Source organism: Zingiber officinale, chromosome 1A (genome assembly GCF_018446385.1).
Source record: "Zingiber officinale cultivar Zhangliang chromosome 1A, Zo_v1.1, whole genome shotgun sequence".
In the NCBI taxonomy this organism is placed as follows: domain Eukaryota; kingdom Viridiplantae; phylum Streptophyta; class Magnoliopsida; order Zingiberales; family Zingiberaceae; genus Zingiber; species Zingiber officinale.
Genome location: NC_055987.1, coordinates 96,781,725 through 96,803,511, shown reverse-complemented (window position 1 = coordinate 96,803,511; position 21,787 = coordinate 96,781,725). Strand labels below are relative to the sequence as shown.

The 21,787-nt window shown below is 40.0% G+C and overlaps 1 protein-coding gene across 1 annotated transcript; it reads left to right on the top strand.

Moving 5' to 3' along the window:
• The first annotated feature begins 24 nt into the window (after positions 1–24).
• Positions 25–20,994, top strand: LOC122027296 (vesicle-associated membrane protein 721-like). The gene is made up of 5 exons (XM_042586228.1): positions 25–317; positions 20,047–20,188; positions 20,277–20,397; positions 20,485–20,547; positions 20,734–20,994. Exons 1-5 carry the CDS (start codon positions 128–130, stop codon positions 20,875–20,877), a joined length of 660 nt encoding a protein of 219 aa, XP_042442162.1. The 5' UTR covers positions 25–127; the 3' UTR covers positions 20,878–20,994.
• Positions 20,995–21,787: the final 793 nt, after the last annotated feature.

Genomic DNA, 21,787 nt, shown 5'->3' with positions numbered 1-21,787 from the left:
ACTCCCCTTGCTACTATAAGTTAGACTCTCTTGCTCATGTCTCTCTCTTGTCACCGTCCTCACCGAGATCGGCAGTATCTTCCACATCCATCTCACTTCGATCGATCTAGAATTTTGGAGAAGCGAGATGGGGCAGCAGTCGCTGATCTATAGTTTTGTCGCTCGGGGTACGGTGATCCTGGCGGAGTACACAGAGTTTACGGGAAACTTCAAGAGCATCGCCGCCCAGTGCCTGCAGAAGCTCCCCGCCAGCAACAACAAGTTCACCTACAACTGCGATGGCCACACCTTCAATTACCTCGTAGAGGACGGATTCAGTGAGTGCCTTGATCCAGATCCGCTTTGCAGTAGGGGTTATTTTTTTGTACTTTAGTCGATTTGTCTTCCTCATGGTTTTTAGTGCGTCAGTGCGAGCGGCGGATCTGTGAATTTGAAATTAGCGATGTATCTTCTGGTGGATATGGAGTCCAATTTAGTTTTCTTTGGTTGATTTTTGATAGATGTTCGTCGAGTAGTTCGTTTTTGCCCCTACTTTTTTTTTCTTCTCTTGCATTGATTTTTAGAAATGTTTTTCTACGTTTGGTTAAGTTGGTAAAGTGTATTTATTGAAAAATAGCAAGAAGTAGTTGGTTGTTCTTCAAGTGATCCGATTTACTTTGCCATTCGATTCTAATGAAGACGTTGTTCTTCGTTTCGTTTACTTTGTCAATAATTGAAATTACTGCCAGTAGTGAATAATTGAAGAGAAAGCTGATCTAGAACTGCAGGATTTCTAGGGAGAGCCATTTGGATCCGTAGTTAATTGAGTTTTAGAGGAAGTTGTCGTATATGAGTTTAAATTTATGTAGGTATCTCATTTCGTAGACGTTTTGTTTAGTTAGTGCATCATTTTGAGACTTGCAACCTTATATGTTTGTTTCGAGAATTCGTTTCTTGTTTTCTTTTGTTTGTTGTGTATAATCATGGATTAACCATTAGTTATTGAACGAAATACTGAGGCTGTGTTTGGTAGATTGGTATAAACTTATCTCTCTCTCTCTCTCTTGTTATCAAATCTGTTTATTCATTGCCAAGGCTTGTTTCATTAAATTATTCAAAATTAGATTGAAGGCATTTGTTTAAATTGCAATAAGAGTGCTAGCAATTCGAAGTTGTTGATAAAAAAATTTTGCTTTGGAAATGAGAGTTTTAATTAAGTATGGCGATTTAAAATAATTCCTACATTATTCAATATATATTTTTAATGTAATTTTTATTTTACTATTTTATTATATTTATTAATGATGATAGAGAGTTAAAATTGCATTAATCGCTCTTAAAATTTATAATAAAATCCAATTTATAGGTGAAGGATAATATCAACGAATAATGAATTTATTTTAATGAAATTCATTTATCTAATAATACAAATAAATTAATATGGCAAAGTAAATGATTGTATTTTTCTAGCAAAAACTCAACAAGACACGACAACACTATTCCACCTATGACAAAGTTTTACTTTATTGTTCAGGCCCTTAGACATTGGCACTATTAGCTACTACCACACAAATTCATCCTCTATTTGAAACATAAGGCCTTAAATTTCATTCAGTCCCAAAAGAAACTAATGTCAGGTGAGTTAAGTTCCTCTATTACTACACTTATGTTCTGAAATATCACACTTGAGTGGATAATAAATTTATTGATACACTAAGTTTACTATGTACCATGAACATGGTTGTAATGAGATTTGACTATTGTGAGATAAGTATTCACTTGTTGTCACCTATGAATAGTTTTTTAAATGGTTTAAAGGAGAACAATTTGGTAAATTTTATGATAAAAGACAGTTACCTATTTAATGTACACACTTATGCATTCCTAATAGTTCCTTTAAATACTTTCTTATTTAGGAAATCCATGTCAGTAGTGTAGCTGAACACTTTAGAAAAGACAAGATATCTCTTTTGTGATGAATTAATTTATTGCCCCTTATTGCAATGAGATATTGAATGAATTGTATCACAATATAACACATGCCAAACACCAAAGATAACTAGGCAAAGCATAAGACTATACCCACCATTGCTTATAACCATAAGTCCTACAAACACATTAGCATGAACTTCATCTTTAATCTTAGGTGTACCTCGGACATTGGAGTCATGACTCAATTTTAGAAGTGATAGATTGATTTTAAAAAATAACACATTTCATTCCATACAATAAAACATCTACTAGTAGCTTTTTAAACATGTTGCATTAAAGGGAGCTATGTTGATGTCAAGAGTAAAATCATTTTGAGTATTGATGCTTATAAAATTCAAGCCGACACACATTATAAGTTAAAGGATCTACTATGCACTTCTCATTCACCTTAAACGTTTTCCTAAAACTGATTTAAACAACTTCATGCTCGTTCTTTTAGTCCATTTCAAATTGTGAGGAAAATTAGTGTTAATATGCATATGTTATTGATTTACCTACTAATTTGAACATTAATTCAATTTTCTATGTTCAGGACTTACATTCAAGTTTTCCTCTTTGTCTTTATTTGCTTACAAATTAATGTCGGTTCCTGTTGTCCCATCCACAACATATTGTAGACTCCTAGACAATGATATCTTTATATGAAGGCACTCATAGGTATCTAGTCTGTTGTGCTTGAATCATCGAATGCTGACTTTATTTTGCTCTTGAACTTCTTGAAGAAATAAAATGATAATCATTCGTTTTAGCCAGAGAGTTGTCTCCACTCTTCACCTATGTGTGGCGTCGCCAGACTTTTTGGAGTGTTCCATCCCTCACTCGACGGAGTGAATTTCTTCTAGGTGGGGATAACTCAAATTAGGAAAGAGATAGAAGAACTATTCTAGATTGGTTGGTCTGCAATAAAATTAGGAAAGAAATGAATAAATTATTCAAGATTGTCGCGTCTAGCACAAATTTTAATCAGACATTTATTCATTTGATAATTGAGTCAATTAATCTATTCTCTTTTAGTAATAATCAAGAAATAATTATAATCCCAATAGAGTCTACTACATTTTTCCTTATTTAAAATATTTTCATATTTTTTGTAAGTCTCGAGTCTATAACTGAAGTTGTCTAGAGTCTTTAATCTTCATCTTTGAATTAATACAATTTTTAATTTGTCTTCTCTGTGTTAGAGTTCTCCTCTGTGTGAGGTTCATTTCTTAATTTGTCTGTTGTGCCGTCACTACTGTAGGTCATTGTAATTGTGTATTTTTTTGTCATTTGCATCCTGTATTATCTGTTTTAATTTGTGTATCTTTCATTATGCTTATAGCTTTTGTCCATTTTTGTTACTTGGTACTTGCCCACTTGTACTTACCCATGAGTGTTTTATATGACTGTAAAGTACCTCTAAAACTTAAAGGAAAATTCTACAAAACCGCAGTTAAACCTGCTATGTTATATAGAATTGAATGTTGGTCTATGACTCTAGCACATGAGCAGAAGATGAAAGTTGGAGAGATGAGGATGTCAAGGTGAATGTGTGGACATACGAGAATGGACAGAATAAGAAATAAGAGCATTAGAGAGAAAGTCGGAGTTGCATCTATTGAGGGAAACTTCGAGAGACACGTTTAAGATGGTACGGGCATGTAAATGCTCTCGTTAGGTGATGTGAAACTATGACAAACACGCATATCAAACGAGGAAGAGGAAGACCAAAAAAGACTTGGTTATCAACAATAAAATAAAATAAAATTTATTTAAGTATAGATGATAATATAGTAGAAGATAAAACTCAATGACGTAAAAAGATCCATATAGTCAACCCCACCTAGTGGGATAAGACTTGATTGTTGTTGTTGTTGTTGGTACTTGCCCATGTTCAGTCAGGAAATATGTGATCTTCAATATGACATTAGCAAAAAAAATAAAGTTCCTTTTGATAAACTATTTAAACAAACAATTGCTTAGTAGCCTTTTTTTACTGGAAACTGATTGGTGTTCAATCATAGTGAGCTGAAAATGCTTTTGAGAAATGCCTTTTGGACACAAATGCTAGTTTTTGAAGGGGAGCCTTAGCGCAATCGTAAAGTTATTGCCATGTGACCTGGTAATTAAGGGTTCAAGTCATAAAAACAGCCTCTTGTAATACAAGGTAAGATTACGTACAATAAATCTTTCGCATTGACAGGAGCTTTGTGCACTGTGTTGCCCTTTGGGTGGTAATGGAGGGAATAACAACTTTACATAATTACATCATAGACTTTAGTTAGGTGTGAAATGTCAAGCCTCGATCTCATATTGAGGAAGTGAAACACAGAGAAGTTTGTTGTTCATGGAGTAGTTTGTCTAGCTTAGGCTTCTACTTGACTTGGTTTGGCTGTAAATTGTTGTCTAATGTTTCTTGGATGTGCACCATATACATATCTATTCTAGAACATAAACTAAAGTTGCCACTGTATGAAAAATAATAGTATATGACATTATTCTTTAAACAATGTTTCCCTAAGGGATTAGGAATTGAAAAGATAAATATATATATATATATATATATATATATATATATATATATATATATATATAAAAGACAGAAAAAGAAGAATTAAGGGAGACAGAATGCCCATTGAGTTGTTTACACAGAGATAGAAGGATAATTCTATATACTCAACATATGTTAATTAGTTTTCCTTTTGGGTTTCAGTAGATGATTTACAAGGATGGACACTCAAATTGAACACTTCAAATATGTCTTCCAGAACATATGTTAATTATTTTCATTTTAGATGTCTATGAATAAATTACAAGGATGGATGCTCAAATTGAATACTTCAAATATAAATATTGTTGGTGCAACATCCCTTAGGTCAAGGTTGACCTGGTTGACCAAGCTTGAGTCTTGGTTTGGGTTTCGATGTTTGACAATGCAAGGTTGATTGAAGAAGAGTCAAGTGGGTCAAGGATGACCGGATACTTGACTGGGAAGTCCTAGTGAGTGAAGCTAGGCAGGAGGAAAATCCTGGTGAGTGAAGCCAGGTGAAAGACCTAGTGAGTGAAGCTAGGCAATTGGGAAAGTCCCGTGAGTGCAAGAGAAACCAAATGGGTCAAGGTCGACTGACATCTCGGTGAGAGTCCAAGTAGGTCAAAGGATTGACCGATACTTGGCACGAGAAAGAAAAGTCCAAATAGGTCGAGGAGTGACCTGATATACGAGAAGAGAAAGTCCAAGTGGGTCAAAGGATCGACCGACACTTGGTGAGAGAGTCCTAGCCGGTCAAGGGTGATCGGATGCTAGGTCTTATGTACCAACAAGTCGCGGTTGACTAGATGTTGGTTTAGGGGCTTCGACTTGGTTTCGGGCAAAACCAAGATCCGATCGATCACCGATCGATCCAAAGAAGTTCGATCGATCCGTGGATCGATCCAGCAGCTTGAATTGATTGGTGGATCGATCCAGAGATCCGGATCGATCGCTGGATCGATCTAGAAGATCCGGATCGATCCGCCGATCGATTCAGAAGATCTGGATCGATCCGCCGATCGATTCAGAAGATCCGGATCGATCCGTGATCGATCCGTCCCAATCGATCGCTGGATCAATTGGGACGCCGCTTCGCTCGATAAGCGCCGGATCGATCCGTGGATCGATCCGCATTTTTCCAGACAGAGGCGCTTTGGATCGATCCGTGGATCGATCCAAAGCCTCCCGATCGATCGGGAGCAATCCAATCGTCGTTTATAGCTATTGGCGTGCGATTCCTTCAGCATCACTCATAGATTCATTTCAGATCTTCACCGGCTCCTCCACAACTCTTCTCAAGCTCGAGATCGCCGGTTGAAGGTTCTTGGAGCCTCTTCCAAGTCAAGAGGCGGATCAAAGCAAGAAGAAGAAACTAGGGTTAGGGTTTTTGCACTCATTGTGCTTATAAGCTTGTATTTCTTTACTACCCTTTCTTCTTCTTGTATCGAGAGTCTTGTCTCCGCCCTTCGTAGTTACCATAAAGGAGAGTTTCATTAGTGGAGGGTGCGTGCGTGATGTGGATCCTTGGAGGTGGATACCAAGTAAAATCCAAGTGTTAGCGTGTTTGTATTTGTTTCTTTGTATTTCCGCTGCGCATCCTTGAAGAAACAAGCAACGCCGAGCAACGAGCACGCGAAGAGCTATTCACCCCCCTCTAGTTACTTTTCGGTTCTAACAAGTGGTATCAGAGCGAGGCCGCTCTTCACCGGAATCATCGCCGGAAGGGTCAAGCATAACAAGAAGAGCTAGAGGGTGAAGAAGTTGAAGCAAAATTGTCAAAGTCAAAGAAATTCAAAAGCTCAACTTCTACAATGGAATTCCGAGATGGGCTCGGATTCGACACGAGGGTGGCTCCACCATACACTTCCACGAGCTTCGATTCTTGGAAATCAAGAATCGAAAATTTTCTTATGATGGACATAGAGCAATGGTTTGCTCTTATGGAAGGCTTCAAGACTCCAACAAACCCAAAGGGCAAAGTTCTCAAGAGGAGCAAGTGGAGTCAAGAGCAAGTCCAAAGGTGCGAGGCCAATGACAAAGTGACCAAGCTTTTGGTAAATTTATTGCCAAGCACCATCCTTTGCAAAATTGGAGAATTTGAAGATGCAAAGGAATTGTGGAGTAAATTGGCCAAGCTTCATGAAGAGATCCCCTCCACTGTACAAAAGCAAGAAGAATCCAGAGAGGGTGACTCTTTGGAGCAAGACCAAGAGGAGGACTCCAAGGTTGAGAGATGCTCAATCTCCGAAGAAGAAGTCCAAGAAGAAGCTTCATCTTCAAGGGAGTGCAATGAAGAGAACAAGGAGGGAGCATACTCCTTGTTCCATGTACAAGATGATGAAGCCTCCACCTCTAGGATTGAGGGGGAGGTGACCCGGATCAAGAAGAAGAAGAGGCCTCCACATCCGGGTCAAGTGAAGAAGAAGAAGATGGTGCCACCTCCAAAATTCAAGAAATATCAAATGGAGGAGCAAGTGTCATCCCTACACAAGAAGGTATAAATGCCTCAATTAAAAATAAAAATCATATAATATGTTTTGAGTGTAGGGAAAGTGGGCACTACAAGAGCAAGTGTCCCAACTGCCAAGAAGGGCCAAGTGACACAAAAGGGCAAGGAGAAGCCCAAGGAGACCACCCGGACAAAGAAGAGCAAGGAGCACAGGCTTCTTGTCAACAAAAGGGCATTACAAGTCAACGCCCAAGGGAAGAAGATGGTCAAGGCTCAAGGAGGCACTAGTCAAGGGGAGCCCAAGGTAAAGAAGAAGGTAACATTTATTGAGCCTACCCCTTTACGTTATGGTAAAAAGCATGATAGTTCTAATTTTTATCATTTTAATGCAATTTACCATAAGAATAGAAAGCATGAGGGCATTAAGGAAAAGCATGTGCTACATGCCAAAACTACCCAACCTAAGGTTAGGAAGGTAGATAGACATTTGGGCAAGAACACTAAGGATAATAGATACAAGCCCAAGAATAAAAATGCTCATGGATCAAATGAAAAATCAAATACTAAGGACTTAGTGAGGGAAAATCAAGTCTTGAGGTCAAGACTTGATAAATTAGAAAAGACCCTAAAAAGATTGGAAAATATCCTATTTGGGCAAAATGAGCATAACCTAGGTTTAGGGGTACAAAAGCCATCAAATGGCCATAGAGGTTTGGGATACAAACCCAAAGCAAAAAAGGATGTGCCTAGTTATCATAGGGTTCCATATAGTTATGGAACAAACCCTAAGTCTAGAGGTCAAGTCAAGGATACAAGGGAAGATATCCCTAGAAGTATCTTTGCAACTAAGACTTCTAAGAAGTCTAAGAAAGTCACCAACAAGGTCACAAGGGAGGCTATCCCTAGAGTCGACCTAGAAAAGGTGACCAAGGCTTCTAAGAAGCCAAACAAGGTCACTAGGAAGGTATCTAGGGAAGTTATCCCTAGTGAATACCTAGAGCATCCAACGAGCACCAATAGGTGTTGGGTTCCTAGAGCATTTTCTCTACCCCAAAATGGGTTAGAGAGTGTCAACTCTAAGAGAAGGGTAGTTAACCCAATCATGAAGAAATTGACACTCAAGGAGCTTTTGTTAACCTTTGAAAATGAAATTGAATTATTATTTACTCCTCGAAAGAGTAAAATGTGCCTAATGGTGAAAAATTGATTTTATCTTAAAATGGCATAAATTGGGAAAACCTAGAGAAATACCAAGTTGGGATTTTGGTATTCTCTTAGAAATTTAAGGCAATCCGGGTCTTGATTTATGTGATTATTCTTGAGGAAAAATGGAATATGCCAACATTTGAGGATATGCTTAATTTTTAAGTGGCATAAACAAATCAAGAGAAACAGAAATGTCAATTTAGGTTTTGACATTTCTTTGAAGCATTTAGGGCAATCTAGGTTTAACGTTTTAAGTTAAAACAAGTGGGATTAGCTAAGTGGGTAAGGATACTTAGAAAGGTAATTTAGGTATATTTTATTTATGCTGAATCTTGCCATGATTGTTTGCCCATTATATGTCATGACATCATGTTTATTTTTGCACTCATACCTTATTATGAAAATACAAAAATACCATGTCATGTCATACATACATCATGTAATTATAGGAATCTTTCTTTTGAAAGTTATTTCATTTTGATGTATGCCATAGCATAATCATGCATTAAGTTTAATTCCTTGTAATTAAGGACAAATGACATTTAACAACACTTATTAACAAGTGACATCCTGGGTGGATGTCTAATATCTCTAAAATGCCTAGATAGATATGCATGATCCCTAGAATAGGGCAAAACCAAATTTTACACCTCACAAAGACCTATAAGATGACTTGTATGTGTTTTGTCCACAATAGATACAAGTGAGATGTTAGGATGATGAACAAAACTCAACATGTTGATTTAGTGCATTCTTTTGAGTTTTAGGTTCATCAAAACACATAGTTATGTGTTTTCCCATCATTGGGAAAGCTAATGTACAAGTCATGTGCATTAAGCCCAAGGAATGTGATGGGATATTGGTTTTGAAAATTATTTTAAAAGACTTTTGGAAAACCTTGGTGAAGGCTATCTTTTGATAGTAATCACCATTGAATAGTTAGACACAAACTTGAAGAAAACGCTAAAGTTTTAGCAAGTTTTCAAGCTTGTGTCAATCTTTGAAGATATGATATATTTTCATAGAAAACTATTTTTCCATGATAAAGTATGCCCTAAATAATGTCTACACGAAATTTCATGATTTTTAGATTTTTGTAGAATTTTCTAGGGGTTTCTGAAGTTGGCTGAATTTGAAATTCAGCAACTATCAGAGCTCCGATCGATCCATGGATCGATTGGAGTGTCTGAATCGATCGGTGGATCGATTCGGAAGGCATTCTAGCGAGCAGAAGCTCGATCGATCCAAGAAGACCGAATCGATCGGTGGATCGATTCAGCAGGTTCAATCGATTGGAACCCAACTCCAATCAATCGAAGATGCTGATTTTGGCTGGGAAAGCTTATTTTCAGCATTTTGAACCTATTTTAGTCTAGGTAACCATTCCAAACCCTGAAAATACATTTGTATACATAAAAAGGGTGTTTTCGTGTGGAAAACAAGGATGGATTGGTTAAGGAAGGCTAAGTTGAAGTTTAGGTTGAGGTTTGTTTCAAATTTGAATATTTGAACCTCAAAACTTCTAAAATTGGGTTTCCTAAAGTTTTGGGGATTCCAAGTCATTGTGGCAGAAGTTACCACCATGTCTTTGGGGAGAGACTCTTTAAAGACATGAAAACTATTTTCCATGAACCTTGGAAGGTGGTCAACCTTCCGTTAAGAATACGCTCAAGGTCGAGCGTTTGAACTTTAATGGGAGTGGATATCCTCACTGCTCAAGTGGCTTCAGTGATAATGCCAAGGACGGGCATTTGCCTACATCGGGGAGAATGTAGGGTTAAGGTTAATGAAGGGTATGGGACCTTCATTATCGTGTTGATCACAACGAGTGAAGTTGTGAACAACGATGAGCAACTCTTCAGGGGGAGAGTTTTCAACAAGTGAATTTGTTGATATGTGCCCAAAAATGGGGCATGGTTTGATGTGGCCAATAGGGGGAGAATGAAAGGAGTAAGTTAGCTTTAAGTTTGCCCTCTTAGGGGGAGAATGAAGAGCTTAACTTATGTTTTCATTACCTAGTGGCATGAAGAAGGTTTAGGCTATGGGATTAGCCTAACTTACATGTGGTATTGTAAGTGATAGTGTTGGTATTGTCAAACATCAAAAGGGGGAGATTGTTGGTGCAACATCCCTCAGGTCAAGGTTGACCTGGTTGACCAAGCTTGAGTCTTGGTTTGGGTTTCGATATTTGACAATGCAAGGTTGATCAAGAAGAGTCGAAGGTCAGGACGACCGGATACTGACCGGAAGTCCTAGTGAGTGAAGCTGGCAGGAGAAAAATCCTGGTGAGTGAAGCCGGTGAAAGACCCAGTGAGTGAAGCTAGGCGGGGAAAGTCCCGGTGAGTGAAGCCGTGCAAGAGAATCCAAATGGGTCAAGGTTGACCAGACATCTGGTGAGAGTCCAAGTAGGTCAAAGGTTGATACTAGGCACGAGAAAGAAAAGTCCAAGTAGGTCGAGGATGACCGACACGAGAAGAGAAAGTCCAAGTGGGTCAAAGGGATCGACCGGACACTTGGTGAGAGAGTCCTGGTCAAGGGTGACCGGATGCTAGGTCTTATGTACCAACAAGTCGTGGTTGACTAGATGTTGGTTTAGGGGCTTTAGACTTGGTTTTGGGCAAAAACCAAGATCCGGATCGATCAGCCGATTGATCCAGCAGGTTTGGATCGATCCGTGGATCGATCCATGGATTGATTCGTGGATCGATCCAGCAGATCTGGATCGATCGGTGGATCGATCCAGAAGATCCGGATCGATCCGCCGATCGATCCGGTGAGTCCCTCGATCGGTCCGATCGATCCAGAGGTCCCAATCGATCGGTGGATCAATTGGGACGCTGCTGCATGTCGCGATAGCGCTGGATCGATCCGTGGATCGATCCAGGCGATTTTCCAGAGCACAGAGGCGCTCTGGATCGATCCGTGGATCGATCCAAAGCCTCCCCGATCGATCGGGAGCAATCCAATCGATCGGGATTCGACCGTTGGCGTCGATAAAGGCCGTTGGCGTGCGATTCCTTCAGCATCACTTCATAGATTCATTTCAGATCTTCACCAGCTCCTCCACAACTCTTCTCAAGCTCGAGATCGTCAGTTCTTGAAGGTTCTTGGAGGCTCTTCCAAGTCAAGAGGCGGATCAAAGCAAGAAGAAGAAACTAGGGTTAGGGTTTGTGCACTCATTGTAAGCTTGTAAGCTTGTATTTCTTTACTACCCTTTCTTCTTCTTGTATTGAGTCTTGTAGGGCTTCTCCGCCCTTGGTAGTTACCATAAAGGAGAGTTTCATTACTGGAGGGTGCGTGCGTTGTGTGGATCCTTGGATTAGTCACCTCCCTTGGAGGTGGATACCAAGTAAAATCCAAGTGTTAGCGTGTTTGTATTTGTTTCTTTGTATTTCCGCTGCGCATCCTTGAAGAAACAAGCAACGCCGAGCAACGAGCACGCGAAGAGCTATTCACCCCCCCTCTAGCTACTTTTCGGTCCTAACAAATATCTATTCAAGAATATAAACCAAAGTCACGTATGTATGAAAAATAATAGCATATGACATTATTCTTTAGGTTATATTTCCCTAAAGGGATTAGAAATTAAAAAGACATAAAAATTAGTGGTGACTAAAAAATTGTCCTTCAAGTTGTTTCATTAAACAAATATATGCCGAGATGATGGATAATTCTATATGTTAGGATCGATGGTCGCGGCTAGAGAGGGGGGTGTGAATAGCCGACCCCAAATCTTCCGTTTCGTTCTACAAATCAAGGTTAGTGCAGCGGAAATAAAAATAATAGAAACGAGAGCGGAGAAATCAAACCTCAACATGCGTCGATGTAACGAGGTTCGGAGATATACTCCTACTCCTCGGCGTGTCCGTAAGATGGACGAAGCCTATCAATCCGTCGGTGGATGAGACCCCGGAAACCCGGCTAATAATCACTCCTTCTGGGTGGAGAAACCTCGCCACAATGTCTTGCAACAGCAAGATAAGCAGGAGTACAAGAATACAGCAGGAAACTAAGTACAATACAAAAATGTAATAACCCTAGCTTGCCTTCTTGTCGACTGGATAAAGCAGCAACTTCACGGGAATCCAACCACAGCACCAACTGTCCAGTTGAAGTCCCAGCCGAGGGAAGCTCACGCGAAGCTTCAGCGAAGAAGAGCTCAACAAAGCTCAAGCAGAAATACTTCAGCAGTCAGTAGGAAGAAGAGGAAGAAGAAGCGTTAGAGAGAGTCGCCCTCGATCTCCTTTTATCATCTCTGATATCCTGAGTCAACCTGCGAACCTGCAAGGCAAAAGGCCGAAATAGCCTGGCTTGAGTCGCGGCAGGCTCGACCGATCAGCTCCACCGATCGGTCCAGGTCTTCTTGACGGCCATGGGACCGATCGTGATCGATCCTAGACCGATCAGCCGTCCTTTCCACCTGTTGCCTTCTCTCGACGGCCTCGATCGGTTTTCATCCGTCGGATAACACATGCTCATCACAGAGCGATCGATCAGTCAGACACCGATCGGTCGGCCGGTTTAGAGCTCCAGCCCTAAACCCTAAATGGTCCTGAGAACGAGCTACCGAGCCCTCTCCGACTTCGTTCGGTTCAGAGAATGAGCTACCGAGCCCTCTCTGACCACAGTCCGGAGAGCAAGCTACCGAGCCCTCTCCGACTTTCCGTGCCAAGTCTCCAACTTAGTCTTCTCCGTGCCAAGTCTCCATACTTGGACTTTTCCCGTGCCAAGCTCCCTGCTTGGACTTTTCACCAGATGTCCGGTCAACCTCGACCCATCTGGATTTCCTCGGCCTCTCACCAGGACTTTTACTTTCACCTAGCTTCACTCACTAGGATTTTCACCGGCTTCACTCACTAGATTTCCCGATCGCTTCACTCACCGGACTTTCACCCCTGGCTTCACTCACCAGACTTTCCGACTGCCTGGTTTCACTCACCAGACTTTCCGAATGCCTGGCTTCACTCACCGTGACTTTTCCCACCTCCCGGCTTCACTCACCAAGACTTTCCCTTTCACCTAGCTTCACTCACTAGGATTTTCATTCTGCCTAACATCCCGTTAGGACTTCCCAGTCAAGTATCCGGTCAACCTCGACCTACTTGACTCTTCTTCATTCAACCTGATCGGACCTTGATCAAGATCTCTCCGTATGGACAACTGCACCTGCATTGCCCATGTCTACATATATTTCGTATTGTCAAACATCAAACCATGACCAAGGTTTACGCTGTCAACTAGGTCAAGACCCACCGGAAATCGCACTAACAATCTCCCCTTTTGATGTTCGACAATACCTTTAAGTTAGGCTAATCCAATAGCCTCAACTTTCCTCATGCCACTAGGTAATGAAACATAAGTTACAACCTTACATTCTCCTTCTAAGAAGGCAACCTCCTTCTTAGATAATGAAGGCCTAACTTAAACCCTTCATTCTCCCCCTATTGGCACACATCAACAAACTCTCCCCCTGAAGAGTAAGTTATCGTTGTTCACAACTTCACTCGTCGTGATCAACAAACTCTCCCACTAACTCCAATGTTCTTCCTTGAACATTCTCTAGACATTCTTCCCCTTTTTGACACACATCAAAAGGAGTGAATCAAGGTCAAGAGTTTCTTCCTAATGAAAGTCTCATACCTTTCATTGAAACCCTTAATTTCCCCCTTGATACTAAATTCAACAATCAACTTAGTGATAATCCCATATCACTCATCCTCAAAAATTTCGACAAGTAAAAACTCCCCCTAAAAGTCAACTTCTCCTTGACTAATAGGTAAAACTCCCCCTAAAGGTCAACTCCCCCTTGACCATTGCACCAACAATGTCTTGGAGAGTTTCAAACCTTTAGAACTCTAAAACACCACTTCCATAGCTGCAATTTCAGACAAACAGTCGAAATTCAGCAGGTTGGCACGCCCTGATCGGTCACGCCCTGATCGGTCACCAGACTGATCAGGCTCCCCTGGACCGATCAGAAACCCTTCTGATCGGTCCACAAACCTGATAAAGGTCTGATAAGTTCTGATTTCTCTCCACGAAATTCAGAAACCTCTAGAAAATTACAGAAAATTCCAAAAATTGTGAAATTTTGAGGATACATTCCTCATAACATATACTATCAAGGAAAAATAGTTTTCTATGAAAATAACTTCCATTTTTCAATCTTGATACAAAGTTCACAAGTCTTTGAAATAGCTCAAAGTTAACTCATCTTTGTATCACTTTGCTCAATGATGAATGCTATCACTAGAAAAGTTTCATCAAGGTTTTTCAAATCAATTTTGAAATGATTTTAAACCCTTTAATTTGGGACCACAATCTTAGGGCTAAATGTACATGACTTGTACACAAGCTTTCCCTATGATCCCCAATTTCGAATTAGGCTCATCTAGGTACAAGAACTATGCACCTTGATCCTAACTCATGATCCTAATATCTCACACACATCTAAGGTGTATCAAACACATCCAAGTCAATTTTGATGTGAGATATGGGTTTAGGTTATCTTAGGCTAATGTCTCATGCATTTTCTAAACATCAATTTGATCTCCATATCAAATTGTGTTTTTAACCTTAAATCAATTTCATTGATTATAAATGCAAGAAATGATGACATGGCATAAAATGATATCATACATAATAACATGTGCCAATGTCATGATGTCATGGCATAAAGTATGAAACTTAAATAAATCATGACATATAAATAACCTAAGCATTATCATGACGTTTTAAATGATCATAAAATAAATATGATGTCATGACATGGCATATGGCAAACAATATATGGCAAATAGCACATAAAAGTATAGAAAATACCTAATTCTAGCCTTAGTTGCCATTTTTGATAATTTTGATCATTTTGCCATAAATTCTATATTCCTAAGTGTAATAGACCTAAAATCATATCCTCAAGACTTTTAGATCACTATGTGCCAACTAGATTGACTCTAGAAAAATTCCTCAACTGTGGTTGGCACATCCTAATTATCTTAGGAATAATTTTCACTTTCATTTTCAAGGCTTGATTAGACCTTGAAAATTCCTAAGGTGCCACCTTTTGCCATGATTAGGTTAACTACCTATTCAAGTAAGGTTGGCACACCCTAAATCATCTAGTGTGATGGAATCACGCTCCTAGGAACCCAATACCTATTGGAGCTCATTGGGTTCACTAAGTATTCACTAGGGATGACTTCCCTAGCGACCCTTCTAATGACCCTCCTAGGCTTTGAAGCCTTGGTCATTTGGGACTCATCAAGATCAACTCTAGGGGTGACTCCCCTTGTGACCTTGGTGATGATCTTCCTTGCCCTAGATTTTGTTCCATAATCTAATGGAACATTGTGATAAGTGGGCTTGACCACTTGGGACTTAGGTTTGTGACCCAAACCTTTCTTGTCCTTGGACATTGGTTTTTGACCCTTAAACCCTAGAGATGACTTCTCCAAGTTCTTAAGAGCCTTTTCCAAAGTATCAAGTCTTGACCTCAAAACTTGATTCTCCTTCTCTAATACCTCAATTTTTAATTTTTCATTTTTCTTTGAGGTATTCCTAGGCATGTGTCTAGTTGTCTTGGGGTTTCTACCTAGATTTTCCTTAACCTTAGATGAATTAATCCTAGGGTTGGTATTTCTAGTGTTGTCCTTATCTAGGCTCACATGTTTGGCACCTAAGCATGTGTATCGATTTGTAATGTTATCATGCTTACCATTATTAACAATAGCAATAAGGCTACTAGCATGTGTCCTATTATTATTGCAATAATGTGCCTTAGAGATTACCTTAGGATTTTCCTTAGCTCCCCCTATCGATGTGCTCGTCCTCTTGTCCTTGTGAGGTTGCCTCCCCCTCGGACATTGGATCCGATAATGTCCCCTTCGCTTGCATTGGAAGCACACCACGTGCTCCTTGCTCTTGCGTATTGGGACTCCGGCTTCCTTGACTTTTGGTGCCGGTGGAGTCTTCCTAATCCTCCTTGGACACTTACTCTTGTAATGTCCATACTCCCTACACTCAAAGCACATTATGTGTAATTTATTTGAAATTAAATGGCTTGAGTTACCTAGGGTTGAGGATGGATGTGAGCTCTCTTCTTCATCCCTTCCGGAGATAGAAGCTTCTTCTTCTTGCTCCGATCTTGAAGAAGAACTCTCCTCCTCTTCTTCTTTAGATGTTAAGTGGCCCTCAACTTCTAAATCCATTCCTCCATGAAATGAGCTCCTAGGCTCACTTGACTCCTCTTCATGGCTTGAAGTGGAGTTCCCCTCATGGAACTTAGCCAAGTTGTTCCACAACTCCTTGACATTGTTGTATCCACCTATCTTACATAGAATGTCATTAGGTAATGAGAATTCAAATACTTTCATTACCTCATCGTTGATTGTGGAATGGTGGATTTGTTCCCTTGTCCACTTCTTCTTCTCGAGTGGTTTTCCTTCCTTATCCATTGGAGGCTTGAAACCTAATTGAACACAACTCCAATTTTCAAGGTTAGTCATAAGAAAATACCTCATTCTTACCTTCCAATACGCGAAGTCGTCGCGATCATAGAAAGGTGGAATGGTGATGTCTTCTCCGAGTTGATCCATCTCTAGCTTGTGCTCCCCCGGGTGTTGATCCAACGAAGAGCGACCTCGCTCTGATACCACTTGTTAGGATCGATGGTCGCGGCTAGAGAGGGGGGTGTGAATAGCCGACCCCAAATCTTCCGTTTCGTTCTACAAATCAAGGTTAGTGCAGCGGAAATAAAAATAATAGAAACGAGAGCGGAGAAATCAAACCTCAACATGCGTCGATGTAACGAGGTTCGGAGATATACTCCTACTCCTCGGCGTGTCCGTAAGGTGGATGAAGCCTATCAATCCGTCGGTGGATGAGACCCCGGAAACCCGGCTAATAATCACTCCTTCTGGGTGGAGAAACCTCGCCCCAATGTCTTGCAACAGCAAGATAAACAGGAGTACAAGAATACAGCAGGAAACTAAGTACAATACAAAAATGTAATAACCCTAGCTTGCCTTCTTGTCGACTGGATGAAGCAGCAACTTCACGGGAATCCAACCACAGCACCAACTGTCCAGTTGAAGTCCCAGCCGAGGGAAGCTCACGCGAAGCTTCAGCGAAGAAGAGCTCAACAAAGCTCAAGTAGAAATACTTCAGCAGTCAGTAGGAAGAAGAGGAAGAAGAAGCGTTAGAGAGAGTCGCCCTCGATCTCCTTTTATAACCTCTGATATCCTGAGTCAACCTGCGAACCTGCAAGGCAAAAAGGCCAGAACACAGAAGCCCGAAATAGCCTAGCCGTTGAGTCACAACGGCTTGACTTCGATGTCTCCCCCGATCGGTCGGTGTCATTGATCGTCGTGGGGACCGATCGGGCTCTATCTTGATCGATCCTAGACCGATCACCGTCCTTCCCACCTGTTGCCTTCTCACGATCGGCCTCGATCGGTTTCGGTCGATCGAGATAACACATGAAGCTCATCAGAGTTACCGATCGATCGATCATCAGATCAGGATGGATTATATTGATTAGACTCGACCCTAAACCCTAAACGGTCCCGAAAATGAGCCACCGAGCCCTCTCGACCTAGTCCGGAAACGAGTTACCGAGCCCTCTCCGACTTCGGTTCGGGAGAACGAGCTACCGAGCCCTCTCGACCATAGTCCGGAAGCAAGCTACCGAGCCCTCTCCGATTTCCGGCCAAGTTTCCAACTTGGTCTTCTCCGTGCCAAGTCTCCATAATCGGACTTTGCGTGCAAGCTCCTCGCTGACTTTTCACCGATGTCCGTTAACCTCGACCCATCTGGATTTCCTTGTCTGCTTCACTCACCGGGACTTCACTCACTGGGACTTTCTCCTGGCTTCACTCACCGGGACTTTCACTTTCACCTAGCTTCACTCACTAGGATTTTCACCGCTTCACTCATCTTCTGGCTGGCTTCACTCACCAAGACTTTCAACCTGCCATCTGGACTTTCCCTTTCCTGGTTTCACTCACCAGGACTTTCAATCGCCGGCTTCACTCACCAGGACTTTTCCAATTGCCTGGCTTCACTCACCAGGACTTTCCCTTTCACCTAGCTTCACTCACTAGGATTTTCATTCTGCCTAACATCCCAGTTAGGACTTCCCAGTCAAGTATCCGGTCAACCTTGACCTACTTGACTCTTCTTCATTCAACCTGATCAGACCTTGATCAGTATCTCTCCGTATGGACAACTGCACCTGCATTGTCCATGTCTACATGTATTTCTGTATTGTCAAACATCGAAACCATGACCAAGGTTTACGCTTGGTCAACTAGGTCAACCTTGACCTACTGGAAATTGCACCAACACTATATACTCTTGGTTTCAGCGAATGAATTACAAGGATGGATTCTTCCAGAACATATGATAATTCGTTTTTCTTTTGGGTTTTGGTGGATGAATTACAAGGATGGATGCTCAAATTGAACACTTCAAATGTACATATCTATTCCAGAACATAAACCAAAGTCACCTGCAAATGAAAAAAATAGCATATGCTATTATTCTTTAGGCCATGTTTCCCTAAAATGATTAGAAATTGAAAAGATAAATATATATAGAAAAGAGAGAAGAATTAGAGGAGACGTAAAAAATGTCCTTTGAGTTGCTTCCTTGATCAAACATATCTAGAGATGATGGATAATTCTATATACTCAGCATATGTTAATTAGTCTTACTTTTGGGGGTTGACAAATCAATGACAAGGATGGATGCTTAAATTGAACACTTTAAATGTCCGTCTTCAAAACATATACAACAACAACAACCAAGCCTTATCCTACTAGGCGGGGTCGGCTATCCGCCATCTGTGTATGAAAAATATTAGCATATGATACTATTCTTTATTCTTTAGGCCATATTTCCCTAAAGAGATTAGTATTTGAAAAAATAAATATATATAGAAAAAACAGAAGAATTAGGGGAGACTAAAAATGCCCTATAAGTTGTTTCCTTAAACAAACATATGCAGAGGTGATGGATAATTTTATATACTTAACATATGTTAATTAGGTTTCCTTTTGGGTTTCGGCAGATGAATTAGAAGGATAGATGCTCAAATTGAACACTTCAACTATCCATCTTCCCATGTTAATTAGTTTTCCTTTTGGGTTTCAGCAGATGAATTCCAAGGATGGATACTCAAATGGAACACTTCTTATATATATATCTATTCCACCAAACATAAACTAAAGTCACCTATATATGAAAAATAATAGTATATGAGATTATTCTTTAGGCCATGTTTCCCTAAATGGATTAGGAATTGAATAGATAGATATACATAGAAAAGACAGAAGAATTACGGGAGACATAAAAATGTCCTTTGTGTTGTTTCTCCAAGGATAGATGCTTAAATTGAACACTTCAAAAATCTGTCTTTACCCTTTTACTCATCAAAGTGAAAAGAAAAAAAATGGAAGGATGATCCATCTTATCCCTCAATTTTGATCCACTTGTTGATTCACTAATTCAACTGACTCTTAATGTTGGCGCTATAATATGATGGCTTTGTGGATATTAGAAATTTTGGCTTAGGGTTGAACCTTTGCCTTCTTTGTTTTTTTTAGGCATGCATTTAGATTTTCTTTTCTCCCAATAAATTTCATTTATGATGTAAACTTGGCTGTAATCCGCAAGCTTCAGTTGCACTCAAAGGTTTGATTTTGATTTCCTTCTTCTTTGTTGCTTGCTTCTGAGTATTAGTTCTTTTGCACCAGCTTGAGATTAAATAGCCACAATCCTTCAAGAGGTGTTATTATTTTATACTTTTATACAAGCTAACATGCAGTTGTTTGTTTATTGCTGTAACTTTCTACTTACAAAATTTGAAAATAAGCTGTATTTTGTAGTTGAATTGAAAAATTGAATTCTGCAGCATACTGTGTTGTTGCTACTGAGTCAGTTGTCAGGCAAGTCCCTATTGCCTTTCTTGAGAGGGTGAAGGAGGATTTTAGCAAAAGATATGGAGGAGGAAAAGCGGCAACAGCTTCAACTAATAGCCTCAGCCATGAGTTTGGGTACTCCTTTATCATGTTGCCCTTCAAATTTCCGAATAATCCTTCTATCATGTGTAAAGAGTACTGAAGCCTTAAAATGAAATATTAGGTCCAAGCTTAAAGAACACATGCAATACTGTGTTGACCATCCAGAAGAGGTTAGCAAGCTTGCCAAGGTGAAGGCTCAGGTTTCTGAAGTCAAGGGAGTTATGATGGAGAACATTGAGAAGGTTCTTGATTGTTCATACACACTTTCTGTTGTTCATGCTTAGGAATTTGTATTTGAGGGTGTTTCTTGTTTGTCCTCAATTTTTTAGGTTCTTGACCGGGGGGAGAAAATTGAGTTGCTTGTCGACAAGACTGAAAATCTTCACTCCCAGGTATGATAACCATAGTATGAATCTTCAGGAGGTACCCTTGAATGATCCATTATTACAATTTACAAATTTTATGAAATCAACACTATGTATGGTGATAGTTGGGTTTTTTATTTTTCATCTATTACTTCTTAAGCATTGCTCTCGGACTCTTATTCTAAGGCAATTATTGATGTTTTGGTATGACAGGCACAAGATTTTCGGCAACAGGGAACAAAGATGAGAAGGAAGATGTGGCTGCAAAACATGAAGATTAAGCTCATTGTCTTGGGCATCATTATTGCCCTGATCCTTATCATAATTTTGTCAGTATGCCATGGCTTCAAATGTTGATATTGGTGGTTACGAGTTTGTCGCAACCACTGTTTCTCTCAGGACGCCCTACTTATATGCTTATATGGTGTAATAACAATACTTGAACAATGATTAGTGATTTGTGGTTTAGTTTCACCTGCTGCAAATGCGTATTTTGTTTCTAGACTTTGGGGATCCAAAATAACCTTGGATTAGTATATTGTATGTTATGCATGTATAGCAGCAACAAATTCTCTCGTTCGATAGGAAGTTCTCTCCTCAGATTTCTTGTGTAGGTTAAGATTCAGCTGTGATATTCGTTTCAACTGTTGGCTTTTAAGCTGCTGGTTTGTACTTAACTATAGTTGCTTACGAACTCAGATTAAGTACTGCTCAGAATATGCTATCGCTTGTGATGGTTTTTGCTGCCGCTGATTTAACTATAACAGCTTGCTAACTCCAGGTTGTATGAAAATGGTAATTATTTTTGCCTTTTCAATGGTTGGTTCTAGTGCAATATGATCTGTTGTAAATATTTTTCTAGCTCAACATTTTTTCCTGGTTTTCCTATTTTTCCAGGTTCCTGTACTTGATAAAGATGCATGGATTCCAGACTGCAGGAGCACCTCCCTCTATGATGGAAGCAACAGTGATAGGTATGGAACTTATTAACTACATTGCAACAACAAATACAAGATTGAAGTTAATATGTTCATAAATATGTATGACACATCTGGTCCTTAGAACGGCAACAATTTATGAGCACAATAAATGTCTGACCTTTAGCTCCAATAGTCAAATATCACTTTAGTTTGTCATAAAGTTTACTATAGTTGCAATCCCAAGTATGCACATTTCATAGCACTAGTGCAATTTTAGTCCTTTATCACAGGTTTCATTCCTTAGTTTTAAATTGTTAGATCAAGTTTGTCATATATTGCAAGTAACG